Source organism: Opisthocomus hoazin, chromosome 3 (genome assembly GCF_030867145.1).
Source record: "Opisthocomus hoazin isolate bOpiHoa1 chromosome 3, bOpiHoa1.hap1, whole genome shotgun sequence".
Lineage (NCBI taxonomy): Eukaryota > Metazoa > Chordata > Aves > Opisthocomiformes > Opisthocomidae > Opisthocomus > Opisthocomus hoazin.
The window spans coordinates 84,362,257-84,390,066 of NC_134416.1; the positions used below are offsets into that span (position 1 = coordinate 84,362,257).

Genomic DNA, 27,810 nt, shown 5'->3' on the forward strand with positions numbered 1-27,810 from the left:
TCTGGGAAAATGATTGTGATGACTGGCAATCTTTGACTTAAACTGTCGCAAAAATTTGGTAGCAGAGTTGCTTCGTTTGTCAGTGTGGCCTTTAAACTATGAAAAGATCTGAAAAGATGCAAAATCAATTTTTTGTTAATAACTATAGCCCTCTGGAATTTTAGAGGCTAGATTCTTAATCTCCTTATTTCCTGTTGTCAGTTAATTGTGTCTGTATTGTCCATCTCCATGTCTCTTGGAGCTTCACCATGGTGGTTGTGTTGGAAAGGAGCAGACCTGTCAGCCTTTACTGTGGTGGCTTTGAGTATGAGAATAGTAATTTTGCTACCAAAGTCAGCATGTTGGTGCAAATCCATTGGGCAAGTTCTGTGGAGAGAGAAGTTGTTGATCTCAGGTAGACATTCTTCAGAGCAAAATTATTTTTAAGTTAATCTGCTAGGTGCTGATTTCAAGCATATTGCTGTGCTTTTATGCAGAGCAATGCACGGAGTAAACTGATGAGCAGAGGTTTGGTGAAGCATGTGAAAGGAGTCATAGACATAGTTGAGCTGGGCATGCTTGTGTGAAATGCTGGGTTTGGGGGGAGTGGGACAGGCTTGAGTTGAAAATTAAAATAGATTTTTTTTTTCATATTTCTCTTGAAGTTATATTTTAATCTGGTTTTGGTATCAAAGGCTTCAAAAACTTAAATACTACTTTTCAGAGTTGTTAAGTTTACAGGTCAAAAACAAAACAAAACAAAAAAAGAATCCAGAGATTTTAGTAAGCAAATGTAATAGTAAGAGATCTCTGTAGGTTGTGTACCAGTTTTGATTTCAGAAGATTGTAAGAAGAGGGCATTTCTTTTTCCTTTTTTTTTAAATATTATTTGTTGTAATGTTTTTAAAGTAGACATTAAATAGCTCCTATTTTCTGTTCCTTTTCTAGAATTGCCTTTTCTGAGCACTCAGTTCTCTGGTGAGCTCAAAGGCAGGTGGAGAATAATCCGTTCTGAGCATGTTCTTGCTGTCAGAAGGGTATTTTTTGTCACGTTCCCCATTTCTTTGAACAAATTGTGCTAGCTGTCTTTATTCAGTAAAGATACCATCAACTGCAAGCAATTAATGGGACAAATCAGATTATAATCTGTGGGTTTTCTTTTTGAGAGGTAAGATAATTAAAATGTCAGTTGTAGTCTAATAAGTCTGCACATGACAGTTCTGACCTGAAGCTCTGTTTCTGAGGAAGCAAAACATACTGTGGGTGCTTTTTCATGTTGAATGTTAGAGTTCAAAAGATCAAGATATGAATGAGTGCTGGAATTCAACAAAAAATGTGTTCAAAATTGTCCTAATCGTTTATACCTTACACACTGGAATATCTTTCGCATAACCTTGAAATACGAAATATGGTATTTTGAAGGACTTAAAATAGTTGGTGAAACTGGCAGTGAAATGACGATCCTTTCATCATGCAGCTCCTCCGAACGTGTTGCAGGAGTGTAACAGAGAACATATCCTATCTACTTCATTCTTTGTCAGGAACCTGCGGAGGTTAAATACTCTATTCTCTCAAGAATAAATTCAGTTTGCAAATTGCTTCAGGAGACTTGTCTGGTAGGTACAGATCAGCTATCCAGTAAGGTTTTTTTCCTAACTCTCTTCTTACTGCAACATGTTAATAGTAGTAAGTATAAAATAACACCTTTTTTGGTGAATAGATAACAGCTAACCTTATATGACTGTAGCTTTTTAATTTACATGTGACTGGCAGGAAGCCTGGGCCTCCAATCTATTTTGTGCATCAGTGCTAAAATTAAAATCTAAAGCTGCCAAAAGGAGCAAGTAGCGAAGAAGCAAAAAAAAAAAACAAAAAACCCAAACAATTTCATGTAAGTGGTGTGTGCTGTCATGAGTGTCTGTGGACCAGGCAAACTTTGCTACCTTGGAATTGCTGTTGGCAGCTACTGTGGCTCAGCTGATTCTTGGTGACTTAATTATGTCCGAGCTTATTCAAATTATTGAGGTACAGAGAATTAATAGCTGTTTACAACCATTTCTATACAACATATAATAACTTATGCAGAGTTAACATCTGTGAAGGAACTATTCTTTCAAGGCAATTTATGCACTGAACACTAGGTTTGCGTAGTGTTAGATGTTTAAATTTAGTTAGATGTCTAATAGTGAGCCTTCCTCCTGATCACCAATTTCTTTTGACTGGTTTGGGATATCTGTAGTTAATGCAGCTTCCTATTTGAATAAGATGATAGTGAGAGCTCACCAAACCATGTTACAGTGTTTTAATATTAGACTCTATGTATTGGAGCTCTCCATTGTTAAAATTCCAGCTTTGCTCTTTTATTAACTGGTCGCATTTTGTATTGACGTTTTGTAAGAATCTGTTGTAGCTGATGTAGTGACTTTAGATCAAAGCTTTTCTCTTTCTTGGAGTTGCTCAGGTTATTGTGTATCACTTTTGGGAGCATGGCCATTTAAGTTGAGCATTGAGAAATCTATGAATGAAAGCTGGCAAGCTTGATTAGCCCTCTGGGAGTGGTGTTGCCTGCCTTCAGTTTCCATACCTACAAAATAAGGTACACTACTGGTTTTCAGACTGCACTTTTCCTGTGTTGGTAAGGCATGTGGAAAGAGCCATTGATCACCTATGTTTTAACTGACGTTTGTGGTGTTAGTAGCAATATTTTGGGGGAGGACAGGGAAGATGCATGTTTAGAAGGCATTGCAAGGGATCACCATGTGAGAGGTCAGTCTGTAATTTCAGTGCAGATTTATCAGACAGATTGATGGAGTAGCTTAGAAGTAAATGTTTGAGATAATCAGAAGTTACAAAATAAGTTGAGGTGGGTGTATTTATCAACATAGAGTTCTAGCAACAAAAATTCCCTTTATTAAACTGTACTCTCTTATAATTGTCAGTGTATTGATATATAGTAAAACCATTCTGATTTCATAATAGGAAAAGTAAAACCTTTGAAAAAATTAAAATAGAGAAGAATCAACATTAGTTTGATTTTCATTTAATAAAAAGCACAGAATCTGACCCTTCAGTTCATGGTGTATTTTCAAAGGCTGAAAGGCTGCCGGCTGTTTACTGCCGGCAAACACGATTAGAGTCTTTACCACTCTTAGGAAAGTTTTCACTTTCCTAATGTATGTTCCAGTTGCTCCTGTGTAGTACTAACCTTACAGATTGGTTGTGAAGGGGAGCAAAGTGTTGACAAACCCATCGTGATGCATGAGATATGGGTTTCTAAATAGAAATACGTGTAGAAAATTAAAAGATAACATTCATTAGCAAAAGCTTTACCTATTCCTTCTGTATTGCACCTTTTTCCGTATAGTCAATCCACGTGAGGTGCAGTGCTGATGAATTCCTCTGAGCTGATGAGAAGTCAGATTACTTTGGCATGGTAGATAAATCTCTCCCGTGCACTTTCTTCTAGCTTCCTAAAAGGAAATGCTGTGTAACTCACTGAGGACTGAAGGTTTCAGGCTTTTGCCACAGAAGAGCGAGCAAAACTGTAGACAACTTAGACTGGATAAACAACTGACCTTGAACTCAAGAGTGTGATGGGGTAGTGAGTGCTTTGCACCTCAGCTGAGGTGATGTCAGAAGTTGCTACCCTTCAGCTGTTTAATACTGTGCCAGAAGAGTTAATTTCAGTGTTAAATAGTTCTCCTCTTGAAGATGCTTTGTAGCATTTAAATTCTTTTTTTTTTCAACTGTGATACTTACAAAATGTTTTAATTAAATAATATTTTAAAAATAGGCATTTAGTTTTGCTAATGGTACATTAATAACTTCACAGATGTATTATACCAGGAACAGAAGTTTTCTTAATGCATTAAAGACTTACTAGCTAAAAGCTCAAGTCCAGCAAAGAGGGGGTAGAAAGGCACAGTTACTTAATTATTGGAAGAAACTGCTAAAAGAAAGATAGAATGTAGCTGCTAACTTGAGGAAACAATGTAGGTCTTTCTTTTTGCCTTTGACTGTCTCATGCTTGTCCTCTTTCGGAATTGTGTGGTGAGTGAGACAAGTCAACCTCCTTTCTGAAATGTAGAAGGCTTGGACCTCCTGCTGCCTTGAACAAAGCTGGGATGGTGGTTGCCATCCTCTGGGTCTCTGGTGTCATAGAAAAAGTCTTTTTGTCTTCAAAGCCTGTGCTAAGAACTATACCGCTAACCTCTTTTTTTCCTTTAGTACTGTGTCTCAGGGTGCTGGTGGGGTGGGTGTTGGAAAGTCAGGAGGAGTATAGTATGAAAATTAAAAAATGAACAGTTTCATCTGAGTTACAGTATGGGATTTTGTAGGTTTGAGAAGTACATGGTAATACATTTTGGTAACCATCAACTGTAAGATGGTTAATGAACCTTTTTTTCATTGTCCATGTCTATCAGCTAGGACCGCCGCCTTTTAACAATATCTGTTCCTTTGATATTTGTCTACCCTGTGTATTTGGGCTCAACAGTTTACTGAAAAATAAGAATCAGAAATGACTTGGAAGTACAGAAAATTGAAGCCTTGTGCAGGCAGAAGAAGGTTGACCGCTTTGAGACAAGTACTGCTGTGGACAGAGGCTGTGGAAGGACAAAAGACAGAAAATCATTATGGATTATGAACTGTGTCAAGAGGGTTTCTTGCAAAATGTGTAGATGAGGAAGAGTAGTTTAGTTTTGGGGGAGTGTGATAGAGTCCAGAGCTGGTGACAGTTCCCAAGAGAATTTCTACTGCACATGTGTATTTAATAAGCAAGATAAATTATCAAAAAGTTGTACATACTCAGTTAACTATTCAAGTTGTGTTCCCTTGGTTTTGGTGCTTACTGATTCCTACAGTAACATTGCTGTGACTTCAGGGAGAAGGGAGGATGAAGACCCCACTAAAATTGTGGTTAAATTTCATTTTTAGTATCTCCCAGATCATAGTCCTAGAATTCTGCAATTTTGCACGCAGGGGAATATAAAATTCCCCAGTGTGTATTTAAGATGACGGATTGCTTGACTGTTCTCCAGTAGTTTGTCTCTTGCCTGTTTAAAATACAAAAGGACATGTAAAATCTTAATCAGTATTCAATTAGGTAGTGTTTGAGCGATAGAAAAACTGTTTCCTGAACACTTGCTTCAGAGATGCTTGTTCTGCAACTGCCTCTTGAAGCATTAGGGATGTCTCTGATTTCAGATACTTATTTCAATTTGTGCGCAGAAAATGGCATATTGCCTTGATGTAGCAACTTTTCATTTTTGATGTACTTTTAGCCCAGTTGATAGATATGCTTGAAAAAAAAATTGTAATGTGCTTTTGAGATTGTTATTGAAAACAAGTGCGAAGTGAATAGAGTTGTCTTCATTTAAAAATAAAAAGCATTCATGGAGATGGTTAGTTGCTTCTCTGAGATAGCAGCCATATGTAGCAAAGTTTCTGCTTATTAATGAGCTTGACTGTTATTACTGACAGCTGAATAAGCAGCTCAAAGCAGCTGACAGAATTTTGTATTAGTCTTATACCAGCTGGAGTTAGCACAGATGGCAGGAATAGTTTCCATCATTGGGCAAAGATAAATGGCTGCTCTGTTGTAAACATGGAGGAGTGTTAAATAGAGATCTCAAGTAAAGTATTTGCTAATATTTATTAAGATGCGTTATCTGTAAGACCAAGTCCTGAAACAAACAATGTCAAATTTCTGTGAACTTCATTATTATGGACAACGTTGATGTTAAGAAAACATGTTTTTAATAACTAATAAACTTACTTCAAGAAGACAGAGAAGTGAAGTGTTTGTAAAGAGACAAGGTGTGATGGATAAGATGGTGTGTACATGCAGTTACAGTAAATTAGAATCATCTGTGTCTCAGATTTGGAGGAAAAAATGGAGACTGAATTGATGAGAAATGTTTTATTTTTCCTCAGCTTGTGTCAGAGGTGGAGAATAGAGGCAACATCTGTCTCACATCGGGACTGCAGGAGGTTGCAAATAGAATAGTCAGTGGTTAGTATTGGAAGAAATAAAATCCTCTGATACAAATTGATGCTTGAATGAGGTGATTTAGTTGGACATGGGTCAGAAGGCATTGCTTTCAGTTGGGAAGGGAAAATTACTGTAAATCTCTTATCACAGTTTTCTGAGGGTATGGAATTAATTTGTAATAATGAGGAATAGACTTTTAAAAGCTTTTCGGGAACTGGTTTACAAAAAAAAGCTCATGAAAGTAACTTGTCTGTTTTGGCTTTCTGTGAATGCAAAAACATTTGAAATGTGTTCTCTGAAGAAATGCATCTGCTTGTGTGTTGTTTTTTTTAAAGTTTATTCCATTCCTTTTTTTCCTCCTCTAGTACATGAGAAGGTAGGTCTTTTTAGTTATGCTTTATGCTCTTAATAAGCTTTGGGGTTTTATATTCTATATTTTGTATTTTTGTCCTATTTAGCACCTTAGTATTTTTGTTCAGCATTGTTTTAGATCCACAGATAATACCATCAATTCAAATGACTTTCCGTGCTTTGTGGTGACAGCTGTGCAGAAAAGATAATCTTCTGTTATCTTTGAGAAGTAGATAATGAAGTGAACGATAGACAAAAGTGACTAGCATAAGAACAGTAGCAACTCATTAAAAAAAAAAAAGCTCCAGATCTAAGTATTTTTTCAGTTATGGCACAGAGAAGAAGAAACCAACCATTAAATAATTGCCTTGAGTGTGGAGCTCTTTGCAGGATGTGGGTAAAGGAAACAATTGAGCAGGACTTGGAGAGCAAAGACGGGCTTTTTCATGGTTCCCTGCCAGAGCCACTGAGCCTTTTCCTGCTGTAGAGCAGCGTGCAGAAGCTCTAGCACCTCGCACAACCCTACGGGTCAAATGGAGTACGCCTGTCTATTTGGTACAGCTGGGAATTACAGTTGTTCATGTAAGCTGTTAATGGTTCGGGTGGCGTCTTAGAAGAATATTGTGAAGGTTGAGGCGTTTGAGTTCTTCGCAGTTCTCCCACTGTTGATCTAGTGTTGCTGCTGGCAGCGCGAGGAAGAGTGAAGGTAGGCTGGGTGTAGGTATGTCTGCCGCTGTCGGGTGGCAGAGACGCTCAAGGCTCTGTCTGATATTGCCATGTTGTGCCTCCCTTCTGGAGCAGAATTAGTGTGAACAGATTAAATTCTAACTTTGGTTTTATGTTCCAGGCTGTGCCTGGTTTTGGTGCCACAGTGAGGTGTGTGAGGACAGTAATCTTTCATTCAGGGAAATCGGGAGTATGTTTCACTGTGGCTTCCTGGAGGGCAACTCAGACCTGATCGTGAAAGTACAATGAGGACTCGAAGATTGCTAAAGCATAATCAATGTATAGAGTAAATTTTTTTTTCTTTTTTTCTTCATGTGTGAGATGTTTCTGGAAGAGAGTTGCTATTGTGTGATGAGGAGACCTCTGAGAAAAACTGTTTTGAGACAGCTCTTCAAATGGGCCATATAATTAATTTTTTTGAAAACAAGCTTAGAGAGATTTTGGGTTTGTAAAAATTTACTTCTAAGCTGTTCACTTGGAAACAACTGCTTCACTCAGATCTTCCTGTATTCTTTTCTGTTACTGCCTCCCCAAATTGAAACCTACGTTTCCAAAATCACTCTTTCAGTGGTTTGCTTATATGCCCCTCTGAAAGCTTAACTGGAAGGTAGCTACTGATATTGCAGTAACAATAGGTTTACTTTAGATGTAGAATCATAGAACGCTTTGGATTAGAAGAGACCTTTAGGGGTCATCTAGCCCAGCCCCCCTGCAGTGAGCAGGGACATCTTCAACCAGATCAGGTTGCTCAGAGCCCCGTCCAACTCGGCCTTGAATGTTTCCAGGGATGGGGCCTCCACTACCTCTCTGGGCAACCTGTGCCAGTGTTTCACCACCCTCATGGTAAAAAATTTTTTCCTTATATCCGAAATAAATCTACCCTCCCTCAGTTTAAAGCCATTACACCTTGTCCTATTGCAAAAAGCCCTGCTGAAAATTTTTTCCCCATCTTTCCTATAGGCCCCCTTCAGGTACTGGAAGGCTGCTGTAAGGTCTCCCCGCAGCCTTCTGTTCTCCAGGCTGAACAGCCCCAACTCTCTCAGCCTTTCCTCACAGGAGAGGTGCTCCATCCCTCGGATCATCTTTGTGGCCCTCCTCTGGACCTGCTCCAACAGGTCCATGTCCTTCTTGTGCTGGGGGCTCCAGAGCTGGATGCAGGACTGCAGGTGGGGTCTCACCAAAGTGGAGTAACTTATGTACATAGCTACTTTCTAGGAGTAGCATTGGATGGATTTTGTTCTTTCTTTGGAACATTAGTGACGAAGACAGCAAGTTTACCAAGGGTGCTGTCATTTGTCTATTGTAGCTATTTATCCCAAATCATGACATTGATAAAATAGGACTTAAAATTAAAGCTCATGCTCACTTGGGACATTAAATTTCATCCCTTTTTGCAGTCCTATGGTTTTCTAGATAGGAGTCTACCTTGGAAGACTGCATGATAGGGTAAAAGTACCATTAGAAACAAATAGTGCTGTGTGTCCATGCTTGTACTATTCAGAACTTCGATATTTTCTTGAAGCTATTTGTTGTTTGTTTCTCTGTCTTTTAAACAGAGAAATTAACTATCTCTTTTTTTTCTGGCCTAGTGACTAAACTTTAGTTGCATCACTTGTTTATATGGGTCTTAATGGGGACTTTTTTTTCACAGCTTTGCTCCATTTCCACAGAGCTTCCCTTTTACCATAGTTCAGTGTTATGTTTGACCTGAAGTATGAGGCTCTTGTGGGAACACAAGGTCTGGAGGATGTTCAAGGACTGGTTTGCTTTTGAAGCAGAATTCCTGGTTAGATTTCTTGCCAGTAGTTAGACAATGCCAATAAGGAAACAATTGCTTTTGCTGATAATTTTTCCTTCAAATACTTGTTTGGGGCTGTTCCTTCAAGAGGGAGGGCGTCTGCTTTGATGGATATTATTACAGCATATTTCTATCACTGTTTTTCTGAGGAAAATATTTTGGAAAAATATTAATAATCTGCAAAGTATTACTACAGTATAAGAAAGAAAAGCTCCTCTCCTGTGCCCCACATATTTAAACAATGCTGACTCTGCAGTTTTTGTGTTGTTTGTGCTGTCGGTTAATCATTAATATGTAGTATTTATATGTAACATTCCCTAGGACACAGACACATGAGTTGGTAAAACCATGGCATTTCAGGCTCTGTTTTGAAAGATTGCAGACACCTTGTGAAACCCCCAAAGGTGAATTGTCTAAAGATGCAGAACTAAGTATATCTCTGGATATTCATCTCTGGATGAATTCAGGCTGCATCTCTCGTGTTGAAGTTCCTGCCTTTCAAGGTACAATCCTCTGATTCTTGTATTTCTGACAGTGTCTGGTTTGTATGTACGCCTGACAATCTAGGTTTATTGGTTAGACCTTCCCTCTACCTAAGCATTTTTCTTTAAGTTCCTGGGAAATCTGGTAGCCAAACACTGAAGGATCATGAGGCTGGCCAGCCATTGCATTAGCATTTGTGTTATTGCAACTGTAAGTGCTGTGTTAGAGTAGCTTTGTCTGCTTTATTTAATACGTTATGTATTTTCCCCTGTGGAACAGACCAGATGATTTACACATCCTTTTCAGACATTTTGGGAGAAAAACATTCTCGCACCTTGTATTTCTTTAATGTTGATCTAAAGTGTGATCTCATTATATGAAATTCTCTGTCCTTGCATGTAGGAGAGGATAGATCCAGTTGCTTCTTTGGCCTAAACAGATTTATGCTGAATTTCCCATCAAGATCACTGGTGGGTTACAGAGCTCTCCTGCGCACACCCTTATCTTCTGTTCATCACATCTGACTGGACTGTTGCTCTGGAAACCGTTGTAATGTCACAAGTGACTTCATTATGATTAAATGAGGGGAAAAAATAATAGAACAAAAGAGCACATTCCTGTTTCAACATGCAACTTGGAAAATGAAACTCTCACATACATTCTCTGTTATTTCAAAGCACTTTTTGGTAACAGGACACGGATCTGTCCTGCTAGTCAGGAATCAAATCTAGAATTTGAAATTGCTATTATTTATTTCCTTTAAATAGAATACGTAATCAACTGATTTAGTTGCAAGCATAGCAGTTTTAGACTCTGCTGAAAGCTGTGCATGGGTCTGTCAAAAAAGAACCAATTAGTATTTACACTTACATCTTTGTCCCTCACAGAGACTTAGTTGTCTTAAACACGGAGAATGCTTTTGTTTCAATTATGTCTGGGGTTCTTTTCTATTTATCTCTAATATCTCTATAATACTTGAGTTTCTGAAGCAGGTCTGCAACTGCAGCTAAGCAGAAGATTATAAAAATGGGCCAGGATGCTGCAAAATTATTTGGTGCTGGCTCAGCATTGTTACTGATCTAAAGGGATTTCTATGTCTTTCGTGGTTACTTACGGGTTTTTTCTCAGTTCACACTTAATAGCTTGTCTGCTAAGTTTAAATCTTTAATGCTATATGTGAAAGAAATATAAAATTTACAAATGACTAAAAAAGTGGAATACAGAGTTGTGGTTTGCTAGACCTGACCCCCTGTCAAGGGGGTTTTTCGTTGAACTCTCTAGAAGCTCCTTGCTGAAGGTTACCCAATCTTTAGTTTTCTAAATAGCAAACTGTGCTACCCATACAGCTTGCATTCAGGAGTAAATGCAGTAGCTGATGCGTGGTGTAGTGTAACAGAAGCCGCTGACATATAGAAAGTAAGTGGGGTGAGGCATGCTGCAGAGACACAGGAGCAGGTTTTGTTTGTTTGGCTATATCCATATGAATTGCTAAAATCAACATTTGCAGCCATTGATAAACTTTGAAGTCATTAATACTTTCAAGTAAATTGTCATTTTCTTCCCTAATGGTGTCTAACGCCTTCCTTTTTTGGCAAAGCAAAATGAGTAAGCCCATCCTGAGTAATACATGAGTTATCTTTTCCATTATCTCTCAGGAAGTTCTGATTGTTTCAGAAACCTTGCGGACTACTGATCTGCTACCTGAGGAATGTGTCCACTCCCTCTATTGTATAAGTACATGGTGTAACCATTAATATGAATCTGTTGTTCAGTTGTTCTTTCTGGAAAAATAATTAACAGAGTCAAAACAGTGTATTTTCTTGTATAAAGCAATAATTTTCTTGGAATGTGTGTTTTTGTAATCTACATAGGTAGATGTAGGTTAGCATCTTATCTCTAAGAATCTTTGCATAATATCATGAGTCCTGTTGGTTTTGTTGCTGGAATCTTAAGTTAATTTCTGAATCATAAATTCTGATCACAATGTGAAGACAGCCTCTTAGTCACGCTGTTTCTGAAGAAGCTCTGAAGTAGGATTTTGTTTTCAAGAAAAGTAATGCGAACCTGCATGTTCCTGGATAAATCAAATGCTGAGAACAGTTAGGTGCAAAGTGTGCATTTGTTCAGTCAGAAGTGCATCACAGTAGTCCTGTGAATTATCATCAGTTAGTGAATTATCATGAGATGGGGCAAGTAGCTATTTAATTCACAAAATTGACAGACCCATTTCCATTGCATGCTGTTGCTGAACATATTTAAGTTGCTATTTTTAGCAGATACACATTGTACTGAAGCACCGTTGTTGCGAGAGGCCAGATCTTTCTGAATTGCTATTTATAGGCTAGCCTGGAATGCTCACATGATGATACTGTTTGTAATCTTGTGTATTTATATTGCCAGCAGTGCTATGGCAAAGAGCTGCTCAGTATTTCCATTATACAGTTCTATTTCCAAGCCATATACCTAGTGCTTAACATAAAGCTTGGCTTGGAGGTTAAGGACGTACCTTCTCTGCAAGTGGAATAAATGCTGTCTTCGTATTTTTGAAAGAACTAAATGATTGTAATGATGGTATATTTCATTATCATGTTGCTACAACAAATATTAAAACACATGGAAGTTAAAACAGGATCTGAAAAGTATCCATGGAAAAATGGTCAAAGAATAGACAGAAAACTGAAACCTAAGTGTTGCAGTTTGTGTGTGAGGTCACTCTAGTACAGTGGAGTTCAGTCCAAAAAGTCCAAGGCACAAATGGTTTTGAGTTGGGTTACTGAAACCATGCTAAATATACAGGCCAAAATTAATGTTGGCAATATGTCAATATTTTGTTTCAAGATACTCTTTGGTTTTATTAGCTTAAGTTTCCTCCAGTTTTTCGGCACAGTGATTAAAAAAAAAACAAAACAAAGAAACCCCCAAAAACCTTCATCTGAGGACAGGAGAAAAGGAGGAGCAGAAAATAATTGAGCTGACAGGAAAAGAGTACCACTTATATGTGTAGTTGTAATAAAATATGTCAAGACAGAAACGTGAAAAGCAAATTTTTTTTTGTCAGCTGCTTAATGGATTTTTTCTGTCTCACTTCTACCTATCCTGTTATTTTTTCGCCCTGCTTTCTAGAATGGTTTGAATTGCTTGCTTTTCCCTACTCGCTACCTTTCAGTTTTATTCTCTAATGTCACTTCACCAGCTTAATTTACAGTGCAGCAAAAGGTGAAGAAGCAGCTATGTATAGCAAAGGGTACTTTTGTGCATTTAAACCTGGGTTTTACAAGCAGATGAACCTGGCCTGCCTTAAGCTTAGTTTAAATTTTGAGAAATCTTAACAGTCAGCTTTTGGATCTTGAGCACTTACTTTCTGCATTAAAGAGTTTGTCTTTATTGCCAAATTAATCTCGGTAAGAAACGATGGGAAGGAGGAGTTGAATGTTTTTGTGGAATCTCCTGTGGTCTCTTCTAGTTGTTTTTATAAAGCTCCAAAAGCACCTTCTAAAGCTCACCCGAACTAAAAAGAAATTAAAATGCACATTTACTAATATTATTTCTAAATTCTCTTTTACTCATAAGATGTATTTTCCGTCTGTTTGTGAGTAGAATCTTATGCATGCTATTCTTGGAGCAGTGTATTGTTACAACTCTGAACCAATTGTCTTAGGACAACAGCAAGTGTGATACTTGAAAAAATGACTTTTTTTTATAATTAGGCCCAGTCTTTCACACTTACCTTTGTGAAGCTCTCTGTCCACTGCAGATGTGCAGAGCGGCATCTTGCTGCTCCATTGCCGTTTGCTCAGCATCATGCTGCTGTGATGGCATTGCTTGTCAACGCAGACTTTGAAGAGACTGTTTTATGGTTGCTCTTCGTATGTCTCTTCTGTTAACGAAGAGAAAGGTGATCCTCAGAAGCAGCACACCTTGGGGAGAGCTCTGCCTCTGCAGAACACAAGTCTGCAGCGCTGCCACTGTAGATGCTTGTGTTGAGGCTTCAGCTGAGGGACTGTGGGTGCATCTGCGGCCCTTGACACCTTCAGCGGAAGGCACGGGGACCTTTGCTGCTCTGACTGCAGGGTAGAAGTTTGAGATAATGAGCACTACCCACTTCTGCTATCAACCACTATGGTACGTGGAGAAATGACCACTGATTGTCATTTTCTTCTATAAGGAAAAAATAATCTTTCTCTTCCATTTGCCTTCCTGTTCTCAGAAGGTTGAATAATTTATTCTTTATGTCAAGCATAACGAATCAATTCATTTTAGAAGGGGATTTGTGTGGAATCCCACTAACAAAACAAAGTCAGGAGAGGATTTGATGAGACATTTCAGTGTACAAAGGAGGCTTTCCCTCCCTCTCTTCCCCTAAAGGAGGTAGAATGGTAGTAAAGATTTTTCAGTTTGACGAGCTGGGGTTGCATTTGATTTGATGTATGCAATGTTATCTTCCAGAGAATTTTTTGTATGAGAGAGGATTTAGAAAATTTTTTACGCTTCCTTCAGTTCTCTACAAAAATTATCTCAATTTCCAACTGCCCAGGAGTCAAGAGTTACTGTTCTTACAGTAACTGAAGTACTTACTCTAAATATCTTTACACAATTAGGCTAAAAAATTGCCGTTTGGAAAAGCTAGGTTTCTATTAAAAGGTTACCATTTGTATGTATCCTTATTTTGTGCTGTTAACTTATTTTTGGCTTATCTTGACAGTAATTTTTGTACAACTGATGTGTGCCTAAAGGAGATGTTACACTGAGCTTTGGAGTTTTGATTGTATCTGTTTGGGGCAGATTCCATTGCCTAAAAAGAGGAGGTTTATAGTAGGAAAGATGCATTAAATATGAAATCATTGCTTTCGGCTTTTCCATTGGCTACTTAGCTACAGATGTTGCACAGAGGAGTAGGTACAGATCTGTTCAGTAAGACATGCAGAGAACATGCATTTTGTGGGAGATAGCACAAGGTACATTAAGTAGAAAGAATTGGAATCCCAAAATGTAGCCACTCAGATTATGCTATAGCAATGGAGATGGAAAGCTGTGTCTGTATCTGAAGGAAGCTTTTGTGTGTTACATTTATCTTGATCCTGAGTATTTAGAATGTGAGGGATACAAAAGCTAAGATGCTTGTAGAATTTTCCATTGCAACCTATTCAGAAGACAACTGACAATAAAGCAAATATTTTTAGTCCTCTAGATTATGGAGCAAAAATACTGTCTCTAGCCTTGCCTTTTTCCTGGAATGTTAATTCTTGGATGCATCTTTTGAACTGGATGGTGCAACAAATCTGTTTGCAACATTAAAAAAAAAAAGTAATGAATATTGCTTCATGTCCCAAGCTTTAGATTTTGTTGTGCAAACAAGTGCTAAGGTAGAAAGATATTTTTGCTGTATTTCACAACTCAGTACTGTAATTTTTGGTTTTGGACTTTTGTATCACCTTTTTTGAATCTGCAGCTTTTTCTTCTGAAACAATGGTAAGCGGTGTGTTAGTAATTGCGTCATCATTTCAGATAACTGGTGAAAGCTGATCAAGGGCTTTTGCAATTAACTTACCGACACGGTTAATTTAGTTTAAAAAACTAGTGTCTAGCAAAAGTATCAATAGCATTTTTAAGAGTCAGTATTTTCTGCAATGCTTTTTCAGCAATTCCTGCGTGAATGGTGTTGGGTGGATAGTTTAGCTAAGGTCTCGCTCTTGATTTTGTTCCCATTGGAAGGGGCATGCTCTTTCTGCAAGTTGTCTTAGCCTCCTTGTAAAAAGACTTGTGGAATATTCAAGATTCAGGATAATTTTACAGGTTCTAGTGAGTTATTTTAAGCTAACAAGGCACTGATACTTGTGCTTCAAGCGTTTTGAAGGACAAGAAGCCGGTGACAACCCACGGACTGTGACATTTGATTTCTCTTGGTCAGTAAAAATCCCAGGCTTGGTAGGGACGAGCCATGTCTCCTACTAAAATATTCTTCCCTCAACCCCTGCACATCTCGTGCAGAGTCCTCAAGAGGTCTCTGCTTGGTCTGATGTGGTGTCTTCTGTAAATGAAGTGGAGGTGTGACAGAATACCTTGGCAGCACTATGCTGCTGCTGCTGCTCTTGTTAGAGTGTGGCAGCCACAGAAAGTTGTGGGAGGACCTTCAGGTGGGTCGTGGCTGGCTGATAAAAGGGAACATGAAACTTGCTGTGAAACGTGAAACTCTTCTGACCTGATGTGCGTGGCTGTGGCTTCTGGACTCGCTGTTCTCAGGAGAATCGTCTTGGAGTTATGCTTGTTCAAGGGAAACATCAGCTTAGTGCTCAGCAAATGGGCGAAAAATGGCAAGGGACCGTTATGACCTGCTGGGGACGTGGGCTGGGGAAGAGCAGGGGGTGAGGGAGGAAGCTTCATGTCTCTGAGCAGCTGCAGAGTCATCTTGACTGCTGTGTTTTATTCTGTCCTGTCTCAAAAAAGTGTGCTGGAACTAGGAAAAAGTAGACAATGGCAGGCAGGGTGGTGAGCTGCTTACAGACGACTTTTAAGTGCAGAACCTGTAAGTGAGTGAGAAGTCTTCAGCCTAGAAGGCGGCAGTTGGGGAGTGGAAAGAGATATGGTTAGAGATCTGTACATCCCTGAACAGCAGGAGGAATACAACCTGTTATCTTACAGGAACTGTGGGACTTCACCTGAAATTATCAGGAGGTGGGTTCAGAACAAATACAAAGATAAGCCCATAATTAAACTATGGACTTTGGCACAGGGTGGTGTCACTTTTAAAAGTCCATGTGATTAAAAAATGGTTAGGTAAATTAATACGGAAGAAAATAGGCCGTTAAGCTCAAATGTACCAGTTAATTCTGTCTGAAGTTTCTCACTGCTTGTGGCTGGTGAGAGCTCCTGCGTCCTGCTGCTGCCGAATTTTCTGCTGCATTGTCAGGTGGCTTGACTGAAGGATCTGATGGCCCTCAGAGGCAGGACCTGCCCCTTTGGTGATACGCCAGTGGCCTAGCAGTGGTGTTCAACTTCATCTCTGTCTCCCTGGGTGCATGCTCCCATCTGCCTCTTGACATTTACTGGGCACATTCCCAGCATTGGTACAGCTGGTTTCTGGTTCTGTAAATTAAATTGATGAAGGTAATCTTTAAACTAAAGAATGGCAAAGCAAACTAATGCTCCCCCCAACACTCTGAACCCCAAGTTTAGCTGGCAGAGGCACAGCTGAATGTGACAGACTGTGGCAGGGAGCTGGGAACAAGTTGCTGGAGAAGAGCAGAAACTTCTTAAGCTGGTTTTGCCTCTTGAACAGTTACAGTGAGTTTATTCTTAGGGCAACTGTTGCCGGTGTCTGTTAGTCTGTAGCTCATTCATTCTGCCTCAGACCTGAAACCTAGCCAGCACGCTTGAAACCCTCCCTGTTCTTCCTCCTCCCCCATCCCTACAGAGATAAAAGTACTTCACCTGCAGCATGACCAAAGATACAATTTCCGCTTTCAAGGTTTTCCTTTCTCTGTTTCTGAGACATTCTCAGAAAGAACTTGCTAGCTAAATTAGTTCTTCAGCTTTGAAAAATGAAGTGACTGCTATGATTCTTGCCTCCTTTTTTGTTTCTGACCTCTAATGCAAACTGAAATTCGTCAGAATTGTTCCTTTTGCAATCCACAGAAGCCCTAGGCAATGGTTCTTCACAAGTGCTGTAGGAGTATAGCAAAGGCTAAAGAGTTATGCTTTCTAAATATGTTTGTTTTCAAGAATGTTCATATTTTCCAAACTGTTTAAATAAAAATGTTACTTCATGAGCAGTGCAGTATAAACACAACATAGGAACTATGCTATTCTAGAAAATGCTTGGTAGGACCTCTTCTGGAATATTCTCTACGTTTCAGATTTGCTGTGTTTTAAGAAATACAAATTCAAACTGATTTGAAGTTAAGATGTCTAGAGGACTGTTTAACCTACCTGAAAGTGTACTTAGAGCTAGGAGGGAAGCGTGACAGATGGGGGCGTATGTAGAAAGCTGTGTTAGATTGAAGCGTTAAATTACAGGACAGTGTCGGTACAAGAACAAATAAATAGAGATTAAATTTCTTCAATATCACAAATGGGGAAAGCTCTCTGGACAGCAGAAAAATGAATAGCCTTCCATGAGGCAGAATAACATAACTGACTTTGAATTGTTTAGACTCCATCTCAAAAGCCTTTACAGTGTTGTTACTTACGATAGCTGTAGACTATATGACTTGGAGATCATTACTCTGTTTTATTGCTTTATCCAGCCAGTTAATGTATAATGACAGATGTGATCTCACTTTTTAACTGTAAGAGTAGGCATAACTCATTTTTTTTGTTTGTTTCTGTCTTTTCAGGAACTACTGAAAATCAATTTCAGTTCTCATGTAATTCTTTGATCACATTAATGACTTGTGGACTATAATAATAGTGACCTCTTTCTAGACTTTCTTAAAAACCATCAAGATCCAAGAAGTTTGAGATGACTTCTGTTTCTCTTATGCTGTCCTGTAATCCTCACTAAAACTGCATTCTGTCTGTGCTTGTGATCCTGTGATTCAGGCATCTACGTTTACTCTTTGAAATCTGCATTTCTGATGTTGAGAACTGCTTGCAATACTTTATCTGGAATTTTACTTTTGACTTACACTATAGCATTGCTGTTTGTTTAAAAAAAAATCACAGTTTTTATGGGACAGAGGCCAACTGTTTGGTATGTATTGTAAACATAAAGTCTGTTGTAACAAAACAAATAATTATAAACTCTTCTGAATTTGAATCATACACTACAATTGCTTGTATGTAGCTGTGAACTCATTCTCCACCGAGGTACTTTAAAGCTGTATCTGTCATCCCTTAACTTTATGGGCAGAGTCTGTACATAAAGTCAGTAGTAAATCAGCTTTGTCTGTTTTAACCATTTATATTTCTGACTTGCACATGCAGACTTTTTTTCTGCGAATAATTACTTGAATTTGTACCTTATGCCTTCTGGCTCTTACAGAGTTTTCTCTCAGAGTTTGTATTTAAGTATTTCATTTGTACTGGAGCTGTACAGAACCATCACTTTCGTAGTAAATGACTGTGACCATCTGCTTAGAACTAAAGAAAACAGATTAAATTAAAGCCCCTTTATCTGCCAGAGCAAACTAAAAACTGCTGCTGTGATGTTAAAGTAGTAGTGTTCAAGCTAATTCACTGAAAATCAAGAGGTAAAACCTGGATGTCAGTCCTTGCCTGATAACATCACTTGATGGGCACAGTGAATAAAATTCTTCACAGCAGACTGGCTGTGTCTTTTCTGGACATGTGAAGAAATTTCAGGCATAAAAAAACAGGTGTGAAACCCCACTGAAGGTTGCTGAGCTACCACACATTTTTATTTCATGTTGAAAATTTCTCTCTATGAAACCGAGATATATGGATTGGTGTAGGGAGCACATCATCTAATGATTTTTAGAGGTGGTTTTTGTTGCCTTTTTTTAGTTGATGCAAGTCTGGGATAATAGTAATGGTTCCAAATTCCTGAATCACAAACCTGGCAGATTGTCTCTTATGCTAGTGTTCATGCCACTACTCCATGCCACAGTATCTTTAAAAAATTGATTTTAACATTTTTCACAAAAGGGTTGAGGTTGGCAGGGACAACAGGAGGTCCACTGGTCCACCCCCTTGCTCAAGCAGGGCCACCTAGAGCCAGTTGCGCAGGACCATGTCCCTGATGGCTTTTGAATACCTTCAAGGATGGAGACTTCACTACTCTCTGGCAAACCTGTGCCAGTGCTTGGTCACTCTCACAGTGACAAAGTGTTTTTCCTAGTCTTCAGACGGAACCTCCCGTGTTTCAGTGTGTGCCCGTTGGCTCTGGTCATGTCACCAAGCATCACTGAAAACAGCCTGGCTCCATCCTCTTTGCACCCTCCCTTGAGGTGTTCATATACATGGATGGGATCCCCCTTGAGCTCCTCTTCTCCAGGCTGAACAGTGCCAGCTCTCTCAGCCTCTCTTTTCAGGAAAAATGCTCCAGCCCCTAATTTTTAACTTTTAATATTTTTTTTTTCCTGTTTCTGTTATCCTCCAGCATATAAAGCTGGGCTTCCTTAAGAAGATGAATTAAACACTTAAGATTCCATCAGACATAGAAAAGTACTGTGCTTAATATTGGATTCAAATATCATTTGGGTGTTTTAATCTCTGATCTGTTAAGGCCATATATTCCAGTCATAAGAATATCCTTGAGTTTTTTTAGTCCTGCAAAGATGTTACTATTATTGTTGCTACAGGTCTAAATAGTTCCTATTTTGTTGTACATAAGCGGGGTGTACTTCATTTTTCAGTCCAGGAAAATTTAGGGGTCTTGTTTATTTTTCCATAGTGCTAGTTGTAGTGGTTGCATAGAATTCTGGAGCGTTTGTTGCTTCTGTCATTTATGCGTTACCATATGGCATGTGGCGCAGGGGTGGTTGTCATTACTACCAAGTGCATGTTATTATTACATGTATAATATAATGCCTGCTAGAGAGGTCTTGCCTGCAAGCTTTGCTGTTAAAAAAAAAAAAAAAGTTTGTGGCTCGAAAGAACATTTATATAAGTGTCACAAATTCACAGCTTGCTGGGGAAGCGGAGGAGCCTGTTAGATTTTGTTGATCTTGCCTCTCCTGTTGTATACGATGTGTTCTCTGACAAGTTACTCAGCCCAGCAGCACACTGAGCACTCTCGTATCTACCAGAAAGGCAGCTAACCTCTGTCTGAAGCCCTCAGATGGAAAAATCTGTGAGTGCCATTGCAGTTGCCATCCTTCTCTGCTGGAAACTATCCTCAGATCCTAGAAATGAGTTCAGGTTGTGCCTTCCCCTGCTAGGTTCAGTAACTTGGTGCTTGATGTCTTCTCTTTGCGAAGATCGTTAGCTGCCTTGGCAGTTGTTCATTTTTGTTAACTGATAAACTTGGAGCACACACTGTGATGAATTTCTCTAGACTTTGGGTAGGCTTTGTGGTTCATTTCGTGGTATGCTAGGTTGCTAGAGCTAAATAGAATAGTGCCTAGGCTTGGTAGAGACCAGTGAAGAGATCTCTAGAGATCTCACTTGTACGAGTGTTATACAAGAATAAAGTCTCCTCAGTACTTCTAGCTGTTGGTCATGCAGCAGCTCAGGAGACTTTATTCACTTTGTCTATTTATGTAGAGTTGATTTGAGTTTACATTCTTGGTATATTGTTCCACACAATAAACCTTTTTTATCCCATGAATCATCATAATCTATCTCTGCATAGTGTCCACTTTCTGGCAAATAGTAGCAGTTATGAACACTATCTGTTAAAGCAAATACTGTAATCTCAAAGTCACCAAAACAGCTGGTGTTGCATCCACCTGAGACAGACTTTCTTCTGCAAAACCTTTTTAATGAAGTGATGGAAATTGCTATGCTAATGTGTATTGTTGTCAAACCTGGGGAAAGTTAATTCTGAATATAAATTAATGAACAGTATTTTCTTTCTGATCAGTTCATTTAATATTCGTGTCACTAAAAACACATGCTAGGATGAAAAGAAAATAGTGATTTGTGAATTTTGCTTAGTCTCAGGCAACTTTATCATACTATAGTTACATTTAAAGAATGCTCACAAACATTTGCAGAGCTGTGGGAAAGGATGCAGTGTCATGCCCAATTAGCATCTCTCTTGAAATCTCATTAGTAACAGAAAGTAGATGAAATTTCTATGATCACTTTCACAGTTGTCGTAAAGGAATGTGACAGGGAGACTTGGGGGTTCTTGTCCATTGTCCAGCCTGAACATGTGGTGAGGACTGTTGCATGCGTATCTTCAGAACCTTCTCGACTGTATCTTTGTCCTGATTGAATAAGAAACAATATGCTTACCTCCCAGCAAAAAGAGTGATTTCTTTTTTTTTTCTTTTTTTTCCCTTTATTGGGGAAAGTATGGTGTTACAATCAGGGTTTAGATCCAGTTACTCAGTTAACACCTACAGTTTAGTTCTTTCCAGTACATAGTCTTTCCACTGACTAGAGATCTTCTGTCTTGATCCTCATCAACAGATCTGCTAATTGCTGTGAATCTCTTTATAGCAAATTGTAGCGCTTGAGTTTTGAACAGGCAGACTAGCAGAGTGGAATGTAATTTATGAAATGCTGCATTGCTTGGCAGACCTCCTTCTCATGCCTTTGAAGGTGGTCTCTTGCAGTAAATACTGTGTACAGTGACAGAGGAGTGTATTTTCCAGGTACCTTTCAGCAGTGCCTGCAGAAGGGGTGTATCTTCAGTGCAGCCTACTGTTTTGATGGTTCTTACAGCAGCATTTCTGAAGGAACTTCTAAGGAGCGTTGAGAGCGAATGTTTTCCATTGGTGTTGGAGACAGGAGGTAGTTGGTAGCTGGGAGCAGCTAATGCAGGTGACTGGTAGGTTGGGTATGAGAGTCGCAAGAGTGTGCACATAAAGTTGGAATACCAGTTAATGCGTGGGATGTTTTACTCCTCGAGAGCACTAGTAATACATGCCGCAGAATAACAACAAAGTGTGCCTAATAAATGCCATGGTAATTTTATTAACACTTCTAGCATATGTTTCCACATACTTTCCAGAAGTATACTTTGTTTGCCCTGACAGAGGTTTCATTGTGTTCCAGATGAGAATCACTTGTTTGAGACTAGTCTTCAGAGCTAACACATCTTGGGTTCTGAGATCGTGTTCTTTTTTCCTTCCTTTTCCTCATCCCTCTGAACCTGATTAGTTAGTAAAAATCTCCTTGTTTAGATTCTTTCACGTTCAATTTTATTGAAAAGGAGGGAAAAAGAATCGGTTTTGAAAGGGTCAGGACTACTTGGTGAACTAACTGCCACTAGTAGGAATCATTATGTAGAATTACATTCCTTTGCTGTTTTCTTGTGAGGTTAGTTGGATGTTGATGAGAACAAGCTTGATGTACTTACGATTGTGGTTATGCTATACTTCTGATAGGTGTAGCAGGTTTTTATTTAAGTAACTAGAGTCTTGGATAAGCTTTGGATGAGTACAATGGGAGTACTTGTGGAAAATAGATTATGTAGTGTGGTCGATTCTGGACAGGGTCTCAGCAGACAAGATTGAGTTAGAGCTCTTATCGCAGAGCAGAATGGCAATTTTAGTCATTTTGTGCCTTTTTGGTGAAACTAAGCAAATTAACTGAAATGGGATTTTTCTTTTTTTTAAAAAAGCTTATTTTATGTGGGAGAGTATACAGAGAACTTTTTCTACTGAACTTTCTGTTAAAATGGTAGATTAATCTTTCTGCTCATGGGTAGTGACTGTACTAAGCCGATTGCTGTTTGCATAGTGGTGTGCTGTTGCACGTAGGACAGGTATCAGCCCTTTTTCAGGCTCTTGGTATAAGTTGTTTTTACATGAACACCAAGGCTTCTGTCTAATTAGAACCTCTTGAACTTCATGTGAGTAAATTGCTGGCATTGGAATAAAAATGCCTTGGGCAGTAAAAATACTCAGAACTTGGGAGTGAATGTAAGTTAGGAACTAGGGGTGTTCCAGGGCTGTTACCACTTTTTGTTCTCCATCTTTTAAATGTCAGAATATAATGCTTTCTCTTATTTTAATGAGCTTGTGTTGGTTTCATAACCTGTGGTGCCTTTTTTTTTTCTGGTAGTTCATCACTGCTGTAGTGAATGAACTTAAGTTCTTGGAATTGAACCCTGTTATGGTGAAATATCCAGGCATTTTCTAGGTTTCTTTTGTCATGGAAGTCACTCTGCTACTGTAATGTCTATTTTGTTTAACTTGCACTACAGTATTTGTCATTCTGATTTCAGCGTCTGACTTTTCTCTCTTTGCATGTGGTAGGTTTGCAGTGAGTAGCACAGCTTCTTGGTACAGTGTTTCCATAAAGCATGAGAGCAATGTATTTTTACAGTGATAACTGTACATGTAACAAATGTAACATGTAGGGGATGTAATCACTTCAAGTGTCAGAATCATTGCACAACCAAAATGAGTCTTGGTTCTCTGTGAATAATTGGGACGGTTGCAAGAGAAGGGACTCCTGAATAATCCCTTTAGGCGCCTGGGCCTTGGGAGAACAGGTGTGCAAACTACAGAGAGAAAGAGGCTGCAGGATAATCTGAAGACTCCGCTGATCACCGAGAGACGCCAAACAAACATGCGCGACGGACATTACCATATACTAATGAGTTCTCAGTAAAACTATGATAAGCATTTCTTGCAGGTGTAATGAATGTGTACGTTAACATAGCATAAATACCTAGTAAGTGTGTCCTTTCGGTGCACACGTTTGGAGGAGAGATCCCCTGTGTGCCCGGTGCCGCAATAAAGAATACCTGCCTAATAGTCTGCCGACTATTGAGTCTTCAATTCCGGTTTTTCACGGCATCAACAGTATGCATCTGTTTCTGGTGGTGCTTCTGATTATGATCAGCTACTACCTTATTATGTAGGCACTTGCTCAAATTACTTGTTAAGATATTTTTCTCTTGCTGTTCTTCAAAGGATTATTTTGTCTATAGGAACAGACACTTGCCGGGTAGGAGGATTAAACAGATACAGGGCTTGTGCTGCCTACCTTATGCAAGAATATAAAATAACTAATTATCTATCTTTGTGTATGCATGTGTGCTCATACAGTATGTAAAGTAACTCTTCCAGGAATCCTAGCATCAAATTGTGATGCCAGCTTCATTAGTGAGCTCTGCAGGAGGTGCCTCAGCCAAGCACAAAGGTAGGGCACTGTTCCCCTTCAGGGCATTGCCCCTGCCATTTCCTCTGATCTGTTTCTGTATTTAGAAAATGGAAGGGGGAAATGGGCAAGTAAATGTCGGTTTTCTATGCTCTTTGTAGAGAAAATGGTGTAATACCAGTAGTTTGGAGTACCTGATCATCTGAAACTGTTAGTGTGACAAACTACGATCTTTATCTAGATAAGTACTTTTCTTAAGTAATGCAGTGTCCATTAATAATATATAGGCAGGCTTTTTAAGATGCTTGGTATCAAGCCTGCGAGTAACAGCCTGCAGTGTTAAACCGTGAGACAACGAAGAGTCCTAGAGCTGCATGATCTTATTGTGAAGGGTAGGAGAAACATCATCTCTTTGCTTCTACATAATTTACATTGCTTGCAGTTAAGAGTGCTGAGTGTCTGCTGTCTCTGCTGCAGCCACTCTGAAAGCCTTGTACATATGGTTAAACAAACAACACAGTTTGATGGAGGTGCAAGGTGCAGTCGTTATGGTGGTCCTACCACTGGTTATTCCCTTGCACTCTGCCTTTGAGGGAGGCAAGCACACACTGCTGGTGATATTCTCAGCCTGAGTTGCAAAGCATCCTGATTTAAAAAAAAACCCAGCAATTTAAAAACACTCAGAAGATACTGTAATATTTGTTTTGAACAGCTGGTCTTTAGATTCCAGAGATGCTGGAGCGGTAGTGAGAGAAGAGATCATGTGCTGAAAGTGAAGAGGGGAGGAGTGCAAAGTTACCTCCCTTGCATATGCATAAAAACATAAGAAGTTCGATAACCTGTTGTGACTTGAGATATCTGGGAAGAGGCTGTAGACTTGTAGAAAGAACTCATTAATTTCCTAGTACTGCAGAATTCTCAACAGAATAAACTGCATGTGAGGAATATGTGGAAACCGAATTTTGGAGACTGTGGCTATCAAATGCTGTTAAAGGGAGCTCAAAAATAAATGTAAAAAAATATACTTTTTATTTATCAGGATGATCTTTTGAATTTGATCTTTATCCTTGCAGAGGAAAGAAGGAAGACTTTTTTCAACTCATCATATAAAAACCTGAAGACTTCTCTCCCTTTTCCAGTATATTGGTAGTTGCTTGTAATAATTCTTTTGACCGGTGATCCTGAGGAGTACACTGATGACTAGGTAGCCACTACATGTAAACACATGATTATGTATTTGAGAAAACAGTGAGTATGATGAATTTGCTGTGGTTGCACATGTGGCAAGAGCAAAAAGGTATTTCAGACTCAGTGTCTTAGATGATGATTTCTGGTGTTGTCCGCTTAGAAGAGCAAACTGCAATGTGATGTGGTTCACTCATCATCTGCTGTAGAAACTATGTGTGGTTACTTAATGTAGCTGGTTATGAATGCTTCGTCTTCATTAACTAATTGTGAGAAAGGTTAAGAATCCACCAAATACTTTTAAAAATGTGGAATAATTATAGTAGAATTGTGACCTACTTGGCTTCTTAGCACAGCCGAATTGGAGTTGAATTGGACTGTGTGGGTGTTGTTCCAAAGAATCTGAGACCTGTTTTTCAAAGATGCCTTGTTCCTCTGTCGTCTTCAGTGTGGAGTACTTGCTTTTACACCTACGTTCTCATTTTTAAACATACCTTGTCCCTACTGAAGATGACATTCTTGACTGGGTGTGGGTGGGGTGAGGAAGCTCCATTATGTGGAGTGGGGAGAACAAGCAATTTTTTCAAGTGTTTTGATGTATAAGATGTTTTTCCTTCTGGTAGAAGTGGCATTTGGTTGGGAATGCTGACAACACTGGCTAAGGGACAAAAACCAGGTCAGGTCTGGTCCTGAAAATGACTGAGACTTTAAGATGAGAGCGTTGTGTACTTCTGGATGCTCGTAGTGCAAGAGTGTTTTCTGTTGATTCCTATTGCATGGGACTAGTTTTCTAGTCAGAATACTTATGTATGCCAGTTTGCCAACTTTTTATATGACAAAGGGAGACTCCTGTGAAATAGTGTAGGCAGTTATAAAAAAAACAACATTTGCTGCTGTTAAGCTACTAGCAAGGTGCACTCCTCTCATCGTGTGCTGTCGCAAGCAGTGTGTGGGTGGTAGAGGGAAAACCTGGGTGCAGTCGGGAAGACTTCACAGAATCACAGAATGGTAGGGTTGGAAGGGACCTCTGTGGGTCATCTAGTCCAATCCCTGTGGGTCATCTAGTCCAATCCCTGTGCCGAAGCAGGGTCACCTACAGCAGGCTGCACAGGACCTTGTCCAGGCAGGTCTTGAACACCTCCAGAGAAGGAGACTCCACAACCTCCCTGGGCAGCCTGTTCCAGTGCTCCGTCACCCTCAGAGTGAAGAAATTCTTCCTCATGTTCAGACGGAACTTCCTATGCTTCAGTTTGTGCCCGTTGCCCCTTGAACTTCCTATTCATGTACTAGTGTAGAACATTAGAACTGACATTTTGTGAATTAATTCTGTTAGCAAATGTGAGAAGCATTATGGGTTTGATTTTAGCAAGAGACAATGGGGGAGAAAAAAACCTGTTTGCATTAGCACAAAGCTTTCTAGAAATTGTATTTTATTAAACTCATGGTGGCTCAAGGACAAAAGCAGGAGGAAGTTCAGAAGTTCAGTGGGCTCTGTGGTCACTGACATTCATACTTTGATCTGTGACAATATTTTTCAGGCTCTGTTACTGACATTTGAGAGCACAGGGGCTGCACAGTGAGGCAGGGCAGCGATTTCACTTGAAACCAATCTCACTAAACAAAAACCCCAAACTGATTTAATTTACTATGTGGCCATATGGCTGCCAGCATAAGCATAGAAGCATTTAAGGACAAGTGGAAGTACTCTGAGCTGGTGTCTTTAGGTTTGGGGGTTTGTGGTCTCTGCTTTATTTCTGACAGCACTCGTCGGAGTTGTGTGAAGCGTAATGGTGTTTTTGTGTTGGCTTCCTATGCTCTGTGTAGGCTTTCCGTGGCTAGGGAAAACACAGGCTTATTTTTCTTCACACTTCTATAATCTCCATCAGAAACATTTGTTTGACTCTTACCTTGGTCTGGAACGTGTAGCACTGCTGAAGTCAGTGGGGTTTCACCCTGGCACCTTGGTCTGCTGGTTTGCGGGTTCAGGTTGTTTGCCACAAAAGAGGGGCTGTGTTTGGACTACCACTGTTAGACTGCTGTCAGATTTTTATACCTATAAGGAATCCGACATTTTCCTTTCTTTTTAACGGGTGGCTGTATTACTAATTACCTGCTGGTTAAAAATCTGTAGTGTATTGTATAAATATTTTCTGACCTAATTATTCTTAAATACATTGTAGATTACTGAAAAGTTCAGATTATAGTAATGATGTACACTGACTTTGTTTCTTTTCTTTTTCTTTGCTCCTTTCCCTTTATGTGAATCATGTATTTGTACTTCTCTTCATCATGGATTTTTTTTGCTGATCATCTAGAAAACCACCTAAGGTAAGTATTTTGTCTCTTTTTGCGTTTGTACCTGCTTGAAAATGTTGAGCAATGCAGAAATGTTGGGTGTGTTCCCATAGTATGTGATCAGCGCAGCTTTGATAAAGGAAAATACGTTAAAAAAAGAACAAAAACTGTTCCTCATACTTCTGTATTCCTTGTACTTCCAAGTTAAAGGCTTCGTAATTCCAGAGAATACATTTTAGTTCAGCTGACATGCAGGCAAGGCACATGACTTGTTAAAGCTGTGACCGGGACAAGCCATGATTTTAATGCATTCATTAAAATA

The 27,810-nt window shown here is 39.3% G+C and overlaps 1 protein-coding gene across 6 annotated transcripts in view; it reads left to right on the forward strand.

Annotated features, from left to right (window-relative positions):
* The window catches only part of KIF13A (kinesin family member 13A), a 115,856-nt gene that overhangs the window by 15,894 nt on the left and 72,152 nt on the right, over positions 1-27,810 (forward strand). For all 6 annotated transcript variants that reach the window (XM_075416841.1, XM_075416842.1, XM_075416843.1 and 3 more), the window contains exon 3: positions 27,509-27,521. In XM_075416841.1, the coding sequence (XP_075272956.1) occupies positions 27,509-27,521 (13 nt within the window). The remainder of the gene's footprint in view (positions 1-27,508; positions 27,522-27,810) is intronic.